The sequence below is a fragment of the Melanostigma gelatinosum genome (assembly GCF_949748355.1).
Source record: "Melanostigma gelatinosum genome assembly, chromosome: 13".
Classification (NCBI taxonomy): Eukaryota; Metazoa; Chordata; class Actinopteri; order Perciformes; family Zoarcidae; genus Melanostigma; species Melanostigma gelatinosum.
Genome location: NC_136646.1, coordinates 18,750,159 through 18,767,817, shown reverse-complemented (window position 1 = coordinate 18,767,817; position 17,659 = coordinate 18,750,159). Strand labels below are relative to the sequence as shown.

Genomic DNA, 17,659 nt, shown 5'->3' with positions numbered 1-17,659 from the left:
TTGTGGGTCAGACAGGAGGACAGGTTGCATTCTGAACCATTTTGCTGTTTTTTTTTGCTGCTATGAAGACCTTGTGTTTTTTGGTTAGCCTCCTGGTTGGAATCTGTTTCAGGTCATCTTTTGCTTTTCCTTCCAAAGAATATGCACAACATGGTTTATTTAAAAGACCTCAGACCACAGGGAGCTCCCAACACACTCTGCAACAAAAGGCTCCAGCCGAGGAACCAGAGCAGGTGAATACTGTCCAACTGACCTGCCATCCAGACTCGTTGGAGATTATTATCAAAGCTGACCTGTTTGGAGTTGGAGCTCCTGTAAATGGCAACGAATTACGCCTTGGAGTGGAGCACGATGATTACTGTAGAGCTACAACGTCTTCAGGAGATGAGTACAGAATCCTTGTTGGACTCATGGACTGCGGCACCAAACATTGGGTAATGATGGATTTATTTTAATTTATTTATTATACGCTAGACTAGTTTTAAATGCATGTACTCTCCACAGATGACTGAAGACGCTCTGGTCTACACAAACCTTCTCATATACTCTCCTGTGGCCTCTCCATACGGGGTGGTTCGAATGGATGAGGCTGTGATTCCACTTGAGTGTCATTATGAAAGGTCTGTCTTTTAAATCTCATATTTTTAAAGCTCTCCAGACACTGTCTCACTATTTTGGAAATGTTTTTTTGTTTCTTAGGAAGTACAGTTTGTCCAGTATTTCACTCATGCCCACCTGGATCCCCTTCATGTCTAACCAAGCTGTAGAGGCAACTTTGGCGTTTGACTTGAGAATCATGACGAGTAAGTTTCCTTCATTTCACGTGTTGTGTTTTGACTTATTTGCAATCAGTATTTATGCATATTTTATGGTTTTTGTGCAGATGACTGGCGATCTCGAAGAAGCTCTAATGTGTTTTACATCGGTGAGCCCATCAACATCGAAGCCTCAGTCAGAGTTGGTCATCACATGGGGCTCCGAGTGTTTGTGAGCAGCTGTGTGGCTACACTTACCCCCGATATACACGCTGTTCCAAGATACGTCTTTGTTGAAAATGGGTAAGCACTTGGAAGGCTTCAACTTCATGGTGAACCTAGAAAACATGAGATTACATATTGGTTTGCTTACAGTTTTTAAGGATTGTGTTAAGCCTTTTGTCTGCTAAATTACCTCAAGTGATGTCTGGTCTGAAGACTACAAATTAGAAAATGAGAAATCTGGGTGTGGAGTTGGAAAGAAATTAGGTAACCAGATTAAGTTTTGTTTTTGACTTGTTTTCTAGACTTCTAAAAATGGCATTGATCAGTAAGTCAGATTCTGGTCTTAACTCAACTACACAACTGCATTGAAGGGAAGATTAGCCACTACTAGCACAACTCTAAAATCCTCCCCCTTCATAGGTGCTTGGTTGACTCTGAGCTTCCAGGTTCAAGGGCCCACTTCTTATCCAGGACACAGGATGACAAGCTCCAGTTGAACATTGATGCCTTTAGGTTTCATAATGAGGACCAAGGACAGGTAAGGCTCTACTTTACTTGACTCAATACATTATTACACATGTAGATTGTTTTCCCACACGTGCTGTTTTCCTCTGAAAGCTCTACATCACATGTCACCTGAATGCCGTACCAGCAAATGATGCGGATGGACCAAATAAGGCGTGCACGCTTGTAAATGGAAGGCAAGTGACGTCCAGCCCGACATGTGTGTCTCATTGTACAAACTGAGTGTAAATGAGGAAGTGAGTGAATATCTAAATTGCTTTTCAGATGGAGGTCAGCTGATGGTAACGACTATTTATGTGGGTATTGTCAAAGTCACGATAAGCCCAGCAGCCCCGGAAAGTTTCGTCCTCGTGGGTTTGTAAATTCAGATAAGCCTGAACCGTTCACGAGGAGCAGACCGAGGACCAATACAGGTTGGATTCTTATAGAAACTTGTATCATGGATATCTTACAATCTCTGCTGCAGATGCTGTCATGATGCATTTCAGTAGCCTAAATGTTTTATGATGTCAGGTTTCAAACATGGTTTTGTAATTGTTCTGCTTAGTGTTGGAACAGGAGGCAAGAGTGGGTCCGATGATGGTCTTGCCCGCCAAGCAGACAAGTGAGCCAATACCTGAGGAGCTTCCTGCTGTTGCTGAAATTGGCAGCCAGTGGCGAAGTGGAATAAACAAAGTTGGTAAGAGTTTAACTCCAAATTGATGATTTACCTTTGCTAACTCTTAATTGTATTTGCCCGTTGTGTTGAGGATGTTGTCCAATCATTTTATGCTCTGCAGCGAAAGATCTTAATGAAAAATTTCTATCCTAGATCAGAAGAAGGGACTGCTTCTTGGTTCGCAATCCACACCAGACGAGGCGGTGATTCAGACTTTTGATTCTAAGACGAATGAAGTTGTCAAAAGTGAAACTGATCTTGAATGTAAAATATGGAACGATTTAAAACTTATTTTCTATAAATGGCACTGTGGCATGGCAATTAAAACTCACTCTAATTACAGATGAAAATGCTGTAGAAGACTCTGCTCTTCTAGGAAAGACATCCCCTGAAGTCGGCTTGAAATTGGAGGGTGCAGCGCTGGACAAAAACATCACAGCAGACCTCGGCGATGTCAGCCCAACTGCTCAGTTTACTGTGGATGTGACCAAAATATCAAATGCAACAGGAAATACCCTTTCAGATGCAAATTACTCCAAAATATAATTTAATCAAGCTATATATTTAAATTGCATACTTTTTAAAATTGTATATGTAATGTTGTAAAGGACCAGGTGTAAGCTTTAGTGGCATCAAATGAGAGGTTTCAGACTTGCAACTAGCTGAATACACCTGCTTTCTGAATGTTTAAATATGTAGTTTTGCCACCTCAATGTTGTAGTTTCTTCCTGGTACAAAATAAAAAGAAATATAGTTAACTGTAAAAGGTGTATATTGTTACCTCTTTATTCTATTTCAATCCTGTACTTTTGCAAACTTTATACTGAGGATGTACAGTGTCAGTTTTACAGGGAGAAACCTGCAGGTTTACTACGCGCACGGGCCACATATCTAGCTATCATCACGATGCACAAAGTGATTACAGAAAGCTGCTCTTTAAAGGTAGTGTGTAGCATTTCAGGGGATCCATTGGCAGAAGTAGAATGAAGTGAAGTCTACAATGACAAACTAATAATTGTGTTTGTTAGCCTAGAATGAATCCTTTGTATTTACATAGAGCCGGTCCTCTACACGGAGTCTGCAATGTTGCACTGCCATGTTTCTACAGTAGCCCAGAACAGACAATCCAATCACTGTCCACAGTGAGAGCCTTTCGCATTTTTTAAGATACCTGAAAGCCACTGTCATTCTCATCACGCTTGAGAAACTTGGGCCCAATGTCCCCCTAATCAGAAGCGCTGCGAGCTCGCGATTCTGTACAGCCAAACTGCTAAATAAAAAAGGGTTTTTTGGTACACACCTCTAAAGGCCAGGAACCGGTCCGTTGGGTCATCCCAGCAGACCCAGAGGGGTTTTAGATGAATCTAGAGACAAGTAGGCCATGACACAATCACCAGACTAACCCAGTTAATCTCCCCGTTAACGTAGACTTTTGCTGGAAATAAGGACGAGAATCCCCTTGACTTCTGAAGGAAATTCTCTGCCACAGAGTTTATTGCACACAGCTTGGAGCTGTGCAGCATGACCACCAGCCAGACCACCAATCCCCCCTCCCCCAGCTCAGCAGGGGCTTGTGCCTCTGTACCACCCATCCATCACCAGGAAGGCTCAGCAGAGGATGTACTTCCTGAGGCCGCTGAAGAAATTCAACCTGCCAAAGTCAATGATGGTGCACTTCTACACAGCAATCATTGAGTCCATCCTCTGCTCCTCCATCAGTGTCTGGTATGCTGCAGCCACTGCCAAGGACAGGCTGCAGCGCATCATTCGCTCTGCTGAGGGAGATTGGCTGCAATCTGCCGTCCATCCAGGACTTGTTTGTTTCAAGGACCCTGAAGTGAGCAAGAAAGATTGTAGCAGACCCCTCTCACCCTGGACATGAACTGTTCGTGCCCCTTCCATCTGGCAGGAGGCTGCGGTCAATCAGGACCAAGACCTCACATGAACAGTTTCTTCCCATCGTCAGTCGGGCTCATTAACAAAGCCCGCGTCCCCCACTGTCTGTCATCCCCAGGACAATTTCCTACCGGTCACTCCCCTGCACATCCTTATGTTTATTTAAACACTCAACATTTCCCTCATTTACAGTCCCGTTTGTTGTGCACTTGTTTATATTCCAGTGTACATTTTAATGTTGCCATTTCTTTTAATTTACAGTTTTTATTTTATGTTTGTTGGCACATGGCAAAACATTTTCTGCATCTGGCTTGTCATTTCCCAATGCATCAAGAAAATAATGGCTGTAATCATACAATTCCTGTATCTGGTATTTAAGACGTGTCCCCTAAAACAGGAGTAATAGTTTGAACTAAATCAAAGCTCAAGACCTGCATAACTTTGAACCAGAATGGCCTCACTAATGTGCATTTAGATGTAGTCAAGTTTCCACCTCCAGTCTGCATTTTTGAAACTGACATTTTACATCCTCAGTGTAAAGTTTTCAAAATTACAGGGTTGAATTAATATAAAGAGGAAACAATACACAACTTTACAGTGAACCATATTTCTTGCAGTTTTGAGTCTCAGCTGTGCACGCTACATTTTAACCCTTCTGTGGATGCTTCCATCACAGTGACGAAACAAGTGTCAAACTAATTCAGTAGATGGTGCGTTCACACTGGAAACATTTTTAGGTGTACTCGAAGCAGACAGCATGCCAACTAAATACGGTCTTTTTGATGTCGAAACTAGAGAAAGTTGGTGAGACACCAGAGAGCACAGAAACCCGTTTTTAGGCTCACATCTTTTTAAGTTTAGACAGTAGTATTAAGGTTGAAGTTTGTTTAACGGCTTTGTCCCAAATGCATACATGTAGTATATTGTTTTAGTATACAACACTCACATTTTGTACCAGGAAGAAACAATAACATTGAGGTGGCAAAACCACATATTTAAACATTCAGAATACAGGTGTATTCAGTTGGTTTCAAGTCCGGCACCTCTCATTTGATGCCATTAAAGCTTACACACACACTGGTCCTTTCAACAATGTTTATTTTTTACAATATTACATATACAATTTTAAAAAGTATGCAATTTAAAAATATAGCTTGATTAAATTATATTTCGGGGTAATTTGCATCTGAAAGGGCATTTCCTGTTGCATTTGATATTTTGGTCACATCCACAGTAAACTGAGCAGTTGGGCTGACATCACCGAGGTCTGCTGTGATGTTTCTGTCCAGCGCTGCTCCCTCTGATTTCAAGCTGACGTCAGGGGATGTCTTTCCTAGAAGAGCAGAGTCTTCTACAGCATTTTCATCTGTAATTAGAGTGAGTTTTAATTGCCATGCCACAGTGCCATTTATAAAAATAAGTGTTAAATCTTCCCATATTTTACCTTCAAGATCTGTTTCACTTTTGACATCTTCTTTCTTCTTAGAGTCAAAAGTCTGAATCGCCACCTCGTCTGGTGTGGATTGCGAACCAAGAAGCAGTCCCTTCTTCCGATCTAGGATAGAAACATAATTTTTCATTAAGCTCTTTCTTTGCAGAGCATAAAATGCTAGAACATCATAACGGCCAACTTTAAAAAAAAAGTTTTAAACAAACTAGGTTAGCAAAGGGAAATCATCTGATTTAGACTTAAACTCTTACCGACTTTGTTGTTTATGCCACTTCTCCACTGGCTGCCGTACAGTGAAGATCTGCTGATTTTTTTCAGACCAGCAGGAAGCTCCTCCTCAGGTATTTGCTCTCTTTTCTGCTTGGCGGCCAAGACCATCATCGGACCCACTCTTGCCTCCTGTTCCAACACTAAGCAGAACAATTACAAAACCATGTTTGAAGCCTGATGTCATAAAACATTTAGGCTACTGAAATGAATCATGATAACATCTGCAGCCAAGACTGTAAGATATCCATGATACAAGTTTCTATAAGAATCCAACCTGTATTGGTCCTCGGTCTGCTCCTCGTGAACGGTTCAGGCTTATCTGAATTTACAAACCCACGAGGACCAAACTTGCCGGGGCTGCTGGGCTCATCGTGACTTTGACAATACCCACATAAATAGTCGTTACCATCAGCTGACCGCCATCTGAAAAGCAATTTAGATATTCACACTTCCTCATTTACTCTCCGTTTGTACAATGGAAGACATTTTGGGCTGGATCTCACTTGCCTTCCATTTACAAGAGTGCACGCCTCGTTTGGCGCCTCCGCATCATTTGCTGGTACAGCATTCAGGTGACATGTGATGTAGAGCTTTCAGAGGGAAACAGTAAGTGTGGGAAAACAATCTACATGTGTAATAATTAGTGCTGGGCAAGTTAACGAGTTATCATCATGTTAACGCATTCATTAATTAACGGTGACAATTATTTAAATCGCACATTAACACATTTTTTTATTTTGAAAGTCCATTGCTCACTGGCAGTGGTGGAGGAATGAGACTACTGGACATCGCCGCGGTAAAGTCAGCAGACTTACACTTTAGTGCACCTATATGCTGAAATTCACAGTGAACGCATTTAAACAGCACAGATCGGGAGCGAGCGAAGGACTTTGAAAGTTAATGCGAGACAATATCCGGTTTTCAGAATAAGATGCCCATAAAGTATGAATTATATTCACATTAAGTATAAAACATGCTGAATCTCGTGAGTTAGGGAAAATACACCTAAATTGTGGGTAAAGTGTCTTTATTCTTTGATCGCTAGGTAACCATCATTACCTCGGAGTTACAGCATTATATTGATAAACTGTAGAGCTGCATTCACATGCTCCGACTCATGAACACATTTTATTCCTGTTGCACAGCAGTGGAACGTTTCACATACAGTCACACACCGAGCACAGATAGAACTGCTACTGTGTAAAGGGAATACTGCTGTTAAAAGTAATTTTGTTTAAAGTATTTACAAACCAAATGTTTGACCTTTTGTTCATATAGCAGTACTTTTAAAATAAAAAGTCCACAATACACTACTTTTGAATTAATTATTGAACTTTGCCATTAAAATTTTTAATCGGTCCCCAGCACTAGTAATAATGTATTGAGCCAAGTAAAGTAGAGCCTTACCTGTCCCTGGTCCTCATTATGGAACCTAAAGGCATCAATGTTCAACTGGAGCTTGTCATCCTGTGTCCTGGATAAGAAGTGGGCCCTTGAACCTGGAAGCTCAGAGTCAACCAAGCACCTATGAAGGGGGAGGATTTTAGAGTTGTGCTAGTAGTAGCTAATCTTCCCTTCAATGCAGTTGTGTGGTTGAGTTAAGACCAGAATCTGACTTAAGACCAGAATCTGACTTACTGATCAATGCCATTTTTAGAAGTCTAGAAAACAAGTAAAAAACAAACTTCACTCCAGTCTAAAGTCATCTGGTGAACTCATTTCTTTCCAACTCCACACCCAGATTTCTCATTTTCCAATTTTTAGTCTTTAGACCTGACATCACTTGAGGTAATTTAGCAGACAAAAGGCTTAACATAATCCTTAAAAAAAGAGAAAAGAAAACTGTACACAAACAAATGTGTAATCTCATGTTTTCTAGGTTCCCCTTTGGTTCACCATGAAGTTGCAGCCTTCCAAGTGCTTACCCATTTTCAACAAAGACGTATCTGGGAACAGAGTGTATATCGGGGGTTAGTGTAGCCACACAGCTGCTCACAAACACTCGGAGCCCCATGTGATGACCAACTCTGACTGAGGCTTCGATGTTGATGGGCTCACCGATGTAAAACACATTAGAGCTTCTTCGAGAACGCCAGTCATCTGCACAAAAATTATAAAATATGCATAAATACTGATTGCAAATAAGCCAAAACACAACATAAGAAGTGAAGGAAACCTACTAGTCATGATTCTCAAGTCAAACGCCAAAGTTGCCTCTACAGCTTGGTTAGACATGAAGGGGATCCAGGTGGGCATGAGTGAAATACTGGACAAACTGTACTTCCTAAGAAACAAAAAAACATTTCCAAAATAGAGACAGTGTCTGGAGAGCTTTAGAAATATGAGATTTAAAAGACAGACCTTTCATAATGACACTCAAGTGGAATCACAGACTCATCCATTCGAACGACCCCATATGGAGAGGCCACAGGAGAGTATATGAGAAGGTTTGTGTAGACCAGAGCGTCTTCAGTCATCTGTGGAGAGTACATGCGCTTAAAACTAGTCTAGCGGATAATAAATCAATTAAAATAAATCCATCATTACCCAATGTTTGGTGCCGCAGTCCATGAGTCCAACAAGGATTCTGTACTCATCTCCTGAAGACGTTGTAGCTCTACAGTAATCATCGTGCTCCACTCCAAGGCGTAATTCGTCACCATTAACAGGAAATCCAACTCCAAACAGGTCAGCTTTGATAATAATCTCCAACGAGTCTGGATGGCAGGTCAGTTGGACAGTATTCACCTGCTCTGGTTCCTCGGCTGGAGCCTTTTGTTGCAGCGTGTGTTGGGAGCTCCCTGTGGTCTGAGGTCTTTTAAATAAACCATGTTGTGCATATTCTTTGAAAGGAAAAGCAAAAGATGACCTGAAACAGATTCCAACCAGGAGGCTAACCCAAAAACACAAGGTCTTCATAGCAGCAAAAAAAACCCAGCAAAATGGTTCAGAATGCAACCTGTCCTCCTGTCTGACCCACTAGACAACACATCAGTCTGAGCAGTGAAGCGTTTTTAACTTCATATTCAGACAATCAGCTTCTTCAGAACAGCACTGCACACCTGAGCCTAATCATCCACTAATCAGCCAGTAATTGGTTTCACACCCTCTCAGACTCAAGACCAAAGTCTGATGAAGTTGAGGAGGATTCAACCATATTTGAATAGGTCAAAACATTTCCCACATTTGCTTTATTGCGTGTTTCTTTGGAAACACCATTTCCCATGTTTTTTTTCTTAATGTTTGAACTGCATTTCTGTATTGAATGTTTTTGCAGTTTTGATGCGCTGTGACTCACAATTGAACTTCCAAAGAAACACGCTATAAAGCAAATATGTGGGAAATGTTTTAACATATTCAAATATGGTTGAATCCTCAACTTCATCAGACTTTGGTCTTGAGTCTGAGAGGGTGTGAAACCAATTACTGGCTGATTAGTGGATGATTAGCCTCAGGTGTGCAGTGCTGTTCTGAAGAAGCTGATTGTCTGAATATGAAGTTAAAAACGCTTCACTGCTCAGACTGATGTGTTGTCTAGTGGGTCAGACAGGAGGACAGTTTGCATTCTGAACCATTTTGCTGGTTTTTTTTGCTGCTATGAAGACCTTGTGTTTTTGGGTTAGCCTCCTGGTTGGAATCCGTTTCAGGTCATCTTTTGCTTTTCCTTCCAAAGAATATGCACAACATGGTTTATTTAAAAGACCTCAGACCACAGGGAGCTCCCAACACACGCTGCAACAAAAGGCTCCAGCCGAGGAACCAGAGCAGGTGAATACTGTCCAACTGACCTGCCATCCAGACTCGTTGGAGATTATTATCAAAGCTGACCTGTTTGGAGTTGGATTTCCTGTTAATGGCGACGAATTACGCCTTGGAGTGGAGCACGATGATTACTGTAGAGCTACAACATCTTCAGGAGATGAGTACAGAATCCTTGTTGGACTCATGGACTGCGGCACCAAACATTGGGTAATGATGGATTTATTTTAATTTATTTATTATACGCTAGACTAGTTTTAAATGCATGTACTCTCCACAGATGACTGAAGACGCTCTGGTCTACACAAACCTTCTCATATACTCTCCTGTGGCCTCTCCATACGGGGTGGTTCGAATGGATGAGTCTGTGATTCCACTTGAGTGTCATTATGAAAGGTCTGTCTTTTAAATCTCATATTTTTAAAGCTCTCCAGACACTGTCTCACTATTTTGGGAATGTTTTTTGTTTCTTAGGAAGTACAGTTTGTCCAGTATTTCACTCATGCCCACCTGGATCCCCTTCATGTCTAACCAAGCTGTAGAGGCAACCTTCGCGTTTGACTTGAGAATCATGACTAGTAGGTTTCCTTCACTTCTTATGTTGTGTTTTGACTTATTTGCAATCAGTATTTATGCATATTTTATCAATTTTGTGCAGATGACTGGCGTTATCGAAGAAGCTCTAATGTGTTTTACATCGGTGAGCCCATCAACATCGAAGCCTCAGTCAGAGTTGGTCATCACATGGGGCTCCGAGTGTTTGTGAGCAGCTGTGTGGCTACACTTACCCCCGATATACACTCTGTTCCCAGATACGTCTTTGTTGAAAATGGGTAAGCACTTGGAAGGCTGCAACTTCATGGTGAACCAAAGGGGAACCTAGAAAACATGAGTTTGCTAAATTACCTTAAGTCATGTCGGGTCTGAAGATTACAAATGAGAAATCTGGGCGTTGGAAAAGATTAGTTTACCAGATGACTTTAGACTGGAGTGAAGTTTGTTTTTGGCTTGTTTTCTAGACTACTAAAAATGGCATTGATTCAGGAAGTCAGGTCTGGGCTTGACTCAACTGCATTGGAGCAGTGGCGGCTGGTGGAAAATGTTCTAGGTAGGGCCATCTTATCAATTTCAGCAAACATCCCAGTATGATTTAATGCAAAAAAAAGTATCAAACACGCATTATTACTTGGCAGTTAAATATTTAACATGTATTCCAACATGAAAACAATCAGTAAATAACACTTATATAATATAATATAATATAACATGTTCATTTATTGAGATGCCCCTATGGACCTTGTTATAGGAGGTAAAGATCAGGAGAAGTAAACATGAAGTGTAATTGTGAATACTGATGTTAAATTAAGCTATGATGAGTTTTCACTGTTAATTTAACATCTCTATTACATGTTGATGCCTCCATGACCAAGTTAAGCAGATGAGACTGAGGAAAACTATGTAGAAGAAAAGATGTTCACTTTGCATAATATGTAGCTTGAAAGAGTTCTCATGTGTGTCCTGGTGTTCTCATGTTTCCTTACCTCCTCATCCCTCACTCCCTACCCTGGTGTTCTCATGTTTCCTTACCTCCTCATCCCTCACTCCCTACCCTGGTGTTCTCATGTTTCCTTACCTCCTCATCCCTCACTCCCTACCCTGGTGTTCTCATGTTTCCTTACCTCCTCACTCCCGTAACTGTCCGTGCTGGATCCGTCCCCGTTGTTTTAAAAAGCTAAATAAATTATTCGCATGACGTCATCCAGCTAGCCAAACCTGTCTGGTGTACAGCGAGTACAGACGCTTCGCATGTACTGCTTCCCTTTCCCGCGAGTCTGCTGTCTGATTGTGAGGTCAGGCTGATCTGATATCAGCTCTTTAGCTGCAGAATCTCCGCCAAAGTTCTCCTCTCAAACGGGTCTTGGAGGAGTAGTGCTCGCGCGGGCGCCTGTAGAGACTTCTCCTGACGAGAACGCGCAGCGAGGGGAGCCTGATCGTTCTGGCCCACAGCTGAATCTATTTGAGGGCGCTGAGTGGCTAAATTGTATGTCACTCATTTATATCTTGAATCAGCAATTGGCTAAACTGCTTCATAGACCCGTCTCTTTTGGGCCAAAACGATCAGGACCCCCAAGCTGGGCGTTCTCAGAGTGTCGTGCACACAGACTGAGAGCACGAGCAGAGGAGCACACAGGCGGCGAGGACTAGCAGGAAAAGCATATATTTTGCCCAGATATCATATTTTACACAAATTACTGGGTATATTCCATAGTTCAAAAACACAAATATTGACAATTTGTATAATTTATAATTTTTTTTTGTGTGGCTCATGGTGGGGCCATGCCCCATGGCCCTCTATTGACCAGCCGCCACTGCATTGAAGGGAAGATTAGCCACTACTAGCACAACTCTAAAATCCTCCCCCTTCATAGGTGCTTGGTTGACTCTGAGCTTCCAGGTTCTAGGGCCCACTTCTTATCCAGGACACAGGATGACAAGCTGCAGTTGAACGTTGATGCCTTTAGGTTTCATAATGAGGACCAAGGACAGGTAAGGCTCTACTTTACTTGGCTCAATAAATTATTACACATGTAGATTGTCTTCCCACACTTACTGTTTCCCTCTGAAAGCTCTACATCACATGTCACCTGAATGCTGTACCAGCAAATGATGCGGATGCACCAAACAAGGCGTGCACACTTGTAAATGGAAGGCAAGTGAGATCCAGCCAGAAATGTGTCTCATTGTACAAATGGAGAGGAAGTGTGTGTGAATATCTAAATTACTTTTCAGATGGAGGTCAGCTGATGATAACGACTATTTATGTGGGTATTGTCAAAGTCATGATGAGCCCAGCAGCCCTGGCAAGTTTGGTCCGCGTGGGTTTGTAAATCTAGATGAACGTGAACCGTTCACGAGGAGCAGACAGAGGACCAATACAGGTTGGATTCTTATAGAAACTTGTATAATGGATAGCTTACAATCTTGGCTGCAGATGTTGTCACGATGCAGTTCAGTAGCCTAACTGTTTTATGACAGAAGGCTTCAAACATGGTTTTTGTGTTTGTAATTGTTCTGCTTAGTGTTGGAACAGGAGGCAAGAGTGGGTCCGCTGATAGTCTTGCCCGCCAAGCAGAAAAATGAGCAAATACCTGAGGAGGAGCTTCCTGCTGCTCAAAATAAAATCGACAGCTCTTCACTGGATGGCAGCCAGTGGAGAAGTGGAATGAACGACAAAAAAGGTACGAGTTAAACTCCAAATCTATGATTTACCTTTCCTAACGGAGTTTTTTTTTTTTTTTTTTGAATCTTTTGGCCCTTGTGTTGATGTTGTCCAAGCATTTTATGTTCTGCAAAGACGTTTGGGTTGGTGACGCCAACTCGGACTGCGGGGAACCTGGTTGTGACCCTGGGCGACCAACTGTCATTCTCAGCAAACATTGCATCGGTTACACGCTCCTGCAGATTCCTGCTCTACAACATCAGGAGGATTCGCCCCTTCCTCACTGACGGCGCAGGTGCTTATCCAGGCTCTTGTCTTCTCCCGCCTGGACTACTGCAACTCTCTACTTGCCGGAGCGTCGGCCATCAGACCTCTGGAGCTTGTCCAGAAAGCTGCAGCTCGCCTGGTGTTCAATCACCCAAAGTTCTCCCCCGCAACTTCCCTTCTCCGTTCTCTCCACTGGCAACCTGTAAGAGCTATCATCCAGTTTAAGACTATGGCGCTAGCCTACAGGGCAGTGAAAGGAACCTTCCTATCGCCAGGCCATGGTCAAGCCCTACACCCCCGCCCGACCACTTCGCTCTGCTGCCTTGGGGCAATTGGTTGCCCCGTCGTTCAGAGGGCCCTGCGGCCGATTGACCGGGTCGCGGCTGTTTTCTGTCCTGGCCCCACAGTGGTGGAATGAACTCCCCACTGACGTCAGGACAGCAGAGCCGCTGCCCATCTTTTGGCGAAGGCTGAAAACTCACCTCTTCAAGAAGGACCCTGAGCCTTCCACTTAGCACTTATTGTATTCGTTTGTTTCTGCACTGTACTGTTGCTCTTAGATGCTTGGTTGACAAAGGAGATGCACTTACAACTTCTGGTGACTAGTAGTTCTCTTAAATACCTATGTTTAATACATTTATTGTAAGTCTCTTTGGATAAAAGCGTCTGCTAAATGACTAATGTAAAGAAAGATCTTAATGAAAATTATATTTCTATCCCAGATCAGAAGAAGGGACTGCGTCTTGGTTTTCGATCCACACCAGATGAGGAGACGATTCAGACTTTTGATTCGAAGAAGAATGATGTCAAAAGTGAAACGGATCTTGACGGTAAAATATGGAAAGATTTAACACTTATTTTCTAAACTGCACTGTGGCATGGCAATTAAAACTCACTCTAATTACAGATGAAAATGCTGTAGGAGACTCTGCTCTTCTAGGAAAGACATCCCCTGACGTCGGCTTGAAATCAGAGGGTGCAGCGCTGGACAGAAACATCACAGCAGACCTCGGCAATGTCAGCCCAACTGCTCAGTTTACTGTGGATGTGACTAAAATGTCAAATGCAACAGGAAATGCCCTTTCAGATGCAAATGACTCCGAAATACAATAAACTATGAAATCTATATTTTTAAGTTGCGTACTTTTTTTAAATTGTTGTGCTGTAAATGCATACAGTTTTCCTGCAATGCTCAAAGGAAATAAACATTGTTGACAGGACCAGTGTGTAAGCTTTAGTGGCATCAAGTGAGGTTCATAGATTTGCAACCAGCTGAATATGCCTGCTTTCTGAATGTTTAAATGTGGTTTTGCCACCTCAATGTTGTAGTTTCCTCCTGGTACAAAATGTGAGTGTTGTATAAATGTGTGAATTTTGTCAAACAACCCAACTTTAAAATACTACTGTCCGAACTTCAGAGAAGGCAAAATGTCAGCCTAAACGGTTTTTCTGTGCTCGCTGGTGTCTCCCCAACTTTCTCTAGTTTCGACATCAAAGAGCGTATTTAGTTTGCATGCTGTCCGCTTCAGTATACCTCGAAACCTTTCCAATGTGGACGCACCATCTATTCAATTAGGAATTAGTTTGACACTTGTTTCATCACTGTGATGGAAGCATCCACAGAAGGGTTCAAATGTAGCGTGCACAGCTGAGACTCAAAACTGCAAGAAATATGGTTCACTGCAGAACTGTAAAGGTGTTTTGTCTGAATATTAATGGAAACTTTATACTGAGGATGTAAAATGTCACACGATGTTTCAAAAGTGCTGAATGGAGGTGGAAACTTCACGTACATTAGTGAGGCCATTCTGGTTCAGTTATGAAAGTCCTGAGCTTTGATTTAGTTCAAACCATTGTACTCCTGTTTTAGGAGACTCTGGTTAAATACCAGATGTATCAAAACCTGAATGATGAGGTAGGTACGATTACAGCCTCTAGCATTATTTTCGATTCATTGGGAAATCCAGAAAATTAAGTGAAGTGGCCATGTACTGTGATGGGAAAATATGTCAGTCTACTGTTTTAGGGTTAAGGAATGTGAGTTTTAGAAGAGCAGGCACTAAAACTTGTGTTTTCTAAATGATTCTCGTAAATTTCGGATCCAGGGGTCTTGTTGTTATGTTATCTTGGTATCTGTTTTCCTGTGCATTATTTGTCTTCAAAGCATGACCCTCTTCAGGTATTTATGATGGGTGACGATTCACAGGTTTATTCCGTCTCTGCAATACTGTGACTTAACTCTTTGACCAATTCACAGTAACATCAAAGGAAGCATCTGATGTCTCCATAAATATTGTGGGACAAACTGATAACAAAGGGATTCGTAAACCGGCCATAAATTACCTTCAGGGTATCGTAAAGACAGGACACTGTGCTTCAAAGGAAAACATCTGCCTTGACTGTTTTCCTTCTCTGAGAATAAAGGTCCAGGCATTTGACTATGTTGTCAGAGCATCTCACACAGATGACGGCGATGTGTCTGTGAGACTGTGTTCTCTTTGCTTGCAAGCAAATAAATTGACTATTACAACTTTGATCGTTCATCCAGACTCTGTTTCATTTGACATTGATTTGTTAACACTTTAACACTCTTCTCCCGACAATTCACAGAAATATTCCACAACAAATTGGCGCTGCGAGCAGGGTTCGCTGTCTGTCTATCAGAGCTCCAGAGGGACTGACCGGAGGAGAAGGCCTCTCCAGGAATCCACAAACTGAAGTTTCCTGTCTCATACCTCATTAGCCGAGAGAGAGAGAGCCGGCAGACCCGAGGGAGTTTCTGATTGACGGCACGCGAATCCAACGAAAAAGAATTAATTTCTACAAACGGGTAAGAAAGTTAAAATTCCAATTGTAAAAGTAATGGTAAAATTATACTAAGGTCATATGATTTAACAGACACAGATGAATGGTCAAGTAGTCATTTTTTATTTTTTATTATTTGGGTAACAATTGTTTTTGACGTTCGTGGTTTCGTTTTACATATGGTTCATTTAAACTCCTTTTTTTCATTTTCTGGCATCTCACTATTTGCACGCTTTTACGTAGAAGACAGGATTGTGTTATACGGTGATAGTAGACACAGATCGCTTGACTACAATTGGTTTGTTGTAAGACCGTGGTTAAAATTACGTGAATTCTATACTGATAGAATAAGAATCGTGATGTTCCAACTTAGCGTGAGTTTCAAATAGTTTGAAATAAGGTATTCGTGATTTTCCAACATAGCGTGAGTTTCAAACAAGTTTGAAATAAGAATCGTGGTTTTCCACAACATAACGTGAATTTCAAACGAGGTTTTTTGCAAAAAGTTTTCCTTCGAGAGAATAAACATACGCTGTATGGTGACGACTGTACTGTAAAGGTAACGTTAACGTGTCCACGCCTGAAAGATGGGTGGAAAAAATAGTAAAAGCGCAGCGCCCTCGGGCCCAATAATTGATATGATGCGACAGAAATATGGAAGCGGGTGTTTAGAATGCCTCACATACTGGTCAAGGGAGTTTGGTTTTCCTGAAAACGGCTCATTGAGCGCCGCTAAGCTCAAAATGTTAAGAGGGGATTTAGAAGGTAAATTGAAACAGATTAAATGTACAAAGAAAGACCGAGTCAAAGACTTAGAAATAAAAGTGAAACATTTGGGAATGATAAAAGTCATGGAATGAGTCTGAGCAGCCCGATGCCAAGGTCTTACCTCCGATAATAAATAAATGTGGGACAAGGACAATCAGACTGCCAAATAATTGGAAGAATGAACAAAATTGGGATTCACTGAAAGAGGCAGTTTTAGCCTACGATTAAAATTTGATTAACTCAAAACGTGCTTGGAGCAGAGAAAGAGGTGAAGCAGATACAAATAAGTTGATGTCCAAGAGGAAACAAAAATAGGTATAACTGTTTAAAATAGACAGAGAGGCATATGAGCAGAGAGAGAGAGGAATGCAGGGACCGGAGTGAGACCAGAGCTGGACCAACGACGCGCACACAAATACAACACAGAGGGTGAGTTAACTTTAGATTCTTTAGATGACAAATTTGTACATTTAATACACACATTAGGAACTGGACAAACACCACTCACACCCACATATGTATTCGAATGAGATTGAAGGATTTAGAAAGTCACAGCAAGTCACGTTAACTGTTAAGAAAAAAAAAAGAAAAAGAAAATGTTTAGACTGTCACATGCAGGCTGATTCACTTCACTGCACAGCACATGGGTTACGTGAATGAGATGCAAGGTTAGAGGAAGTATGATTTAGAGAAGTGGAAATGATATAATGGTATAATAAGAGTTTGTTGGACAAAAAAGTACTGCTGCTGTCTGTTTCTCTGTGTCCCACACAATCTGAGTTTGTAAAGGGGGAGGATTCCACATGTTTCCACATGTTTCCACATGTTACAAGCCCAGGACTGGTGTGAAGGACATGTCTGACTGGCAGCAAGTCAGACTCAATTCACTGACTTCAGCAATATTGAGGATCCTGGTAATGTACAGAAACAAAGGTGACTTACACAAATCAATTTTATCAGTAAAAAGAGTCATTCAACTTATGTTTGATAAAACACACACACACACACATCTGTCAACATGACTGAGCTGTCTCAAATGAGAGGCTATTGAAAGTATTACA

The 17,659-nt window shown here is 41.7% G+C and overlaps 3 protein-coding genes across 3 annotated transcripts; 2 read left to right on the top strand and 1 right to left on the bottom strand.

The window, feature by feature from the left end:
- Window positions 1–62: 62 nt before the first annotated feature.
- On the top strand, window positions 63–2,113 carry LOC306786710 (zona pellucida sperm-binding protein 3-like; the record flags this gene model as incomplete). Its single annotated transcript, XM_079281556.1, has 8 exons — window positions 63–434; window positions 505–620; window positions 700–803; window positions 884–1,058; window positions 1,401–1,518; window positions 1,599–1,681; window positions 1,770–1,859; window positions 2,053–2,113. The coding sequence occupies 8 exons, from the start codon at window positions 63–65 to the stop codon at window positions 2,111–2,113; spliced, it is 1,119 nt and encodes a 372-aa protein (XP_079137682.1).
- A 1,379-nt stretch (window positions 2,114–3,492) lies between these two features.
- On the bottom strand, window positions 3,493–8,698 carry LOC306786709 (zona pellucida sperm-binding protein 3-like; the record flags this gene model as incomplete). The annotated part of the gene is made up of 8 exons (XM_079281555.1): window positions 3,493–3,527; window positions 6,054–6,202; window positions 6,287–6,369; window positions 7,187–7,304; window positions 7,705–7,879; window positions 7,960–8,063; window positions 8,141–8,256; window positions 8,327–8,698. The coding sequence occupies 8 exons, from the start codon at window positions 8,696–8,698 to the stop codon at window positions 3,493–3,495; spliced, it is 1,152 nt and encodes a 383-aa protein (XP_079137681.1).
- Window positions 8,699–9,376: 678 nt separating this feature from the next.
- Window positions 9,377–12,788, top strand: LOC306786708 (zona pellucida sperm-binding protein 3-like; the record flags this gene model as incomplete). Its single annotated transcript, XM_079281554.1, has 8 exons — window positions 9,377–9,748; window positions 9,819–9,934; window positions 10,013–10,116; window positions 10,197–10,371; window positions 11,968–12,085; window positions 12,166–12,248; window positions 12,329–12,477; window positions 12,619–12,788. 8 exons carry the CDS (start codon window positions 9,377–9,379, stop codon window positions 12,786–12,788), a joined length of 1,287 nt encoding a protein of 428 aa, XP_079137680.1.
- Window positions 12,789–17,659: the final 4,871 nt, after the last annotated feature.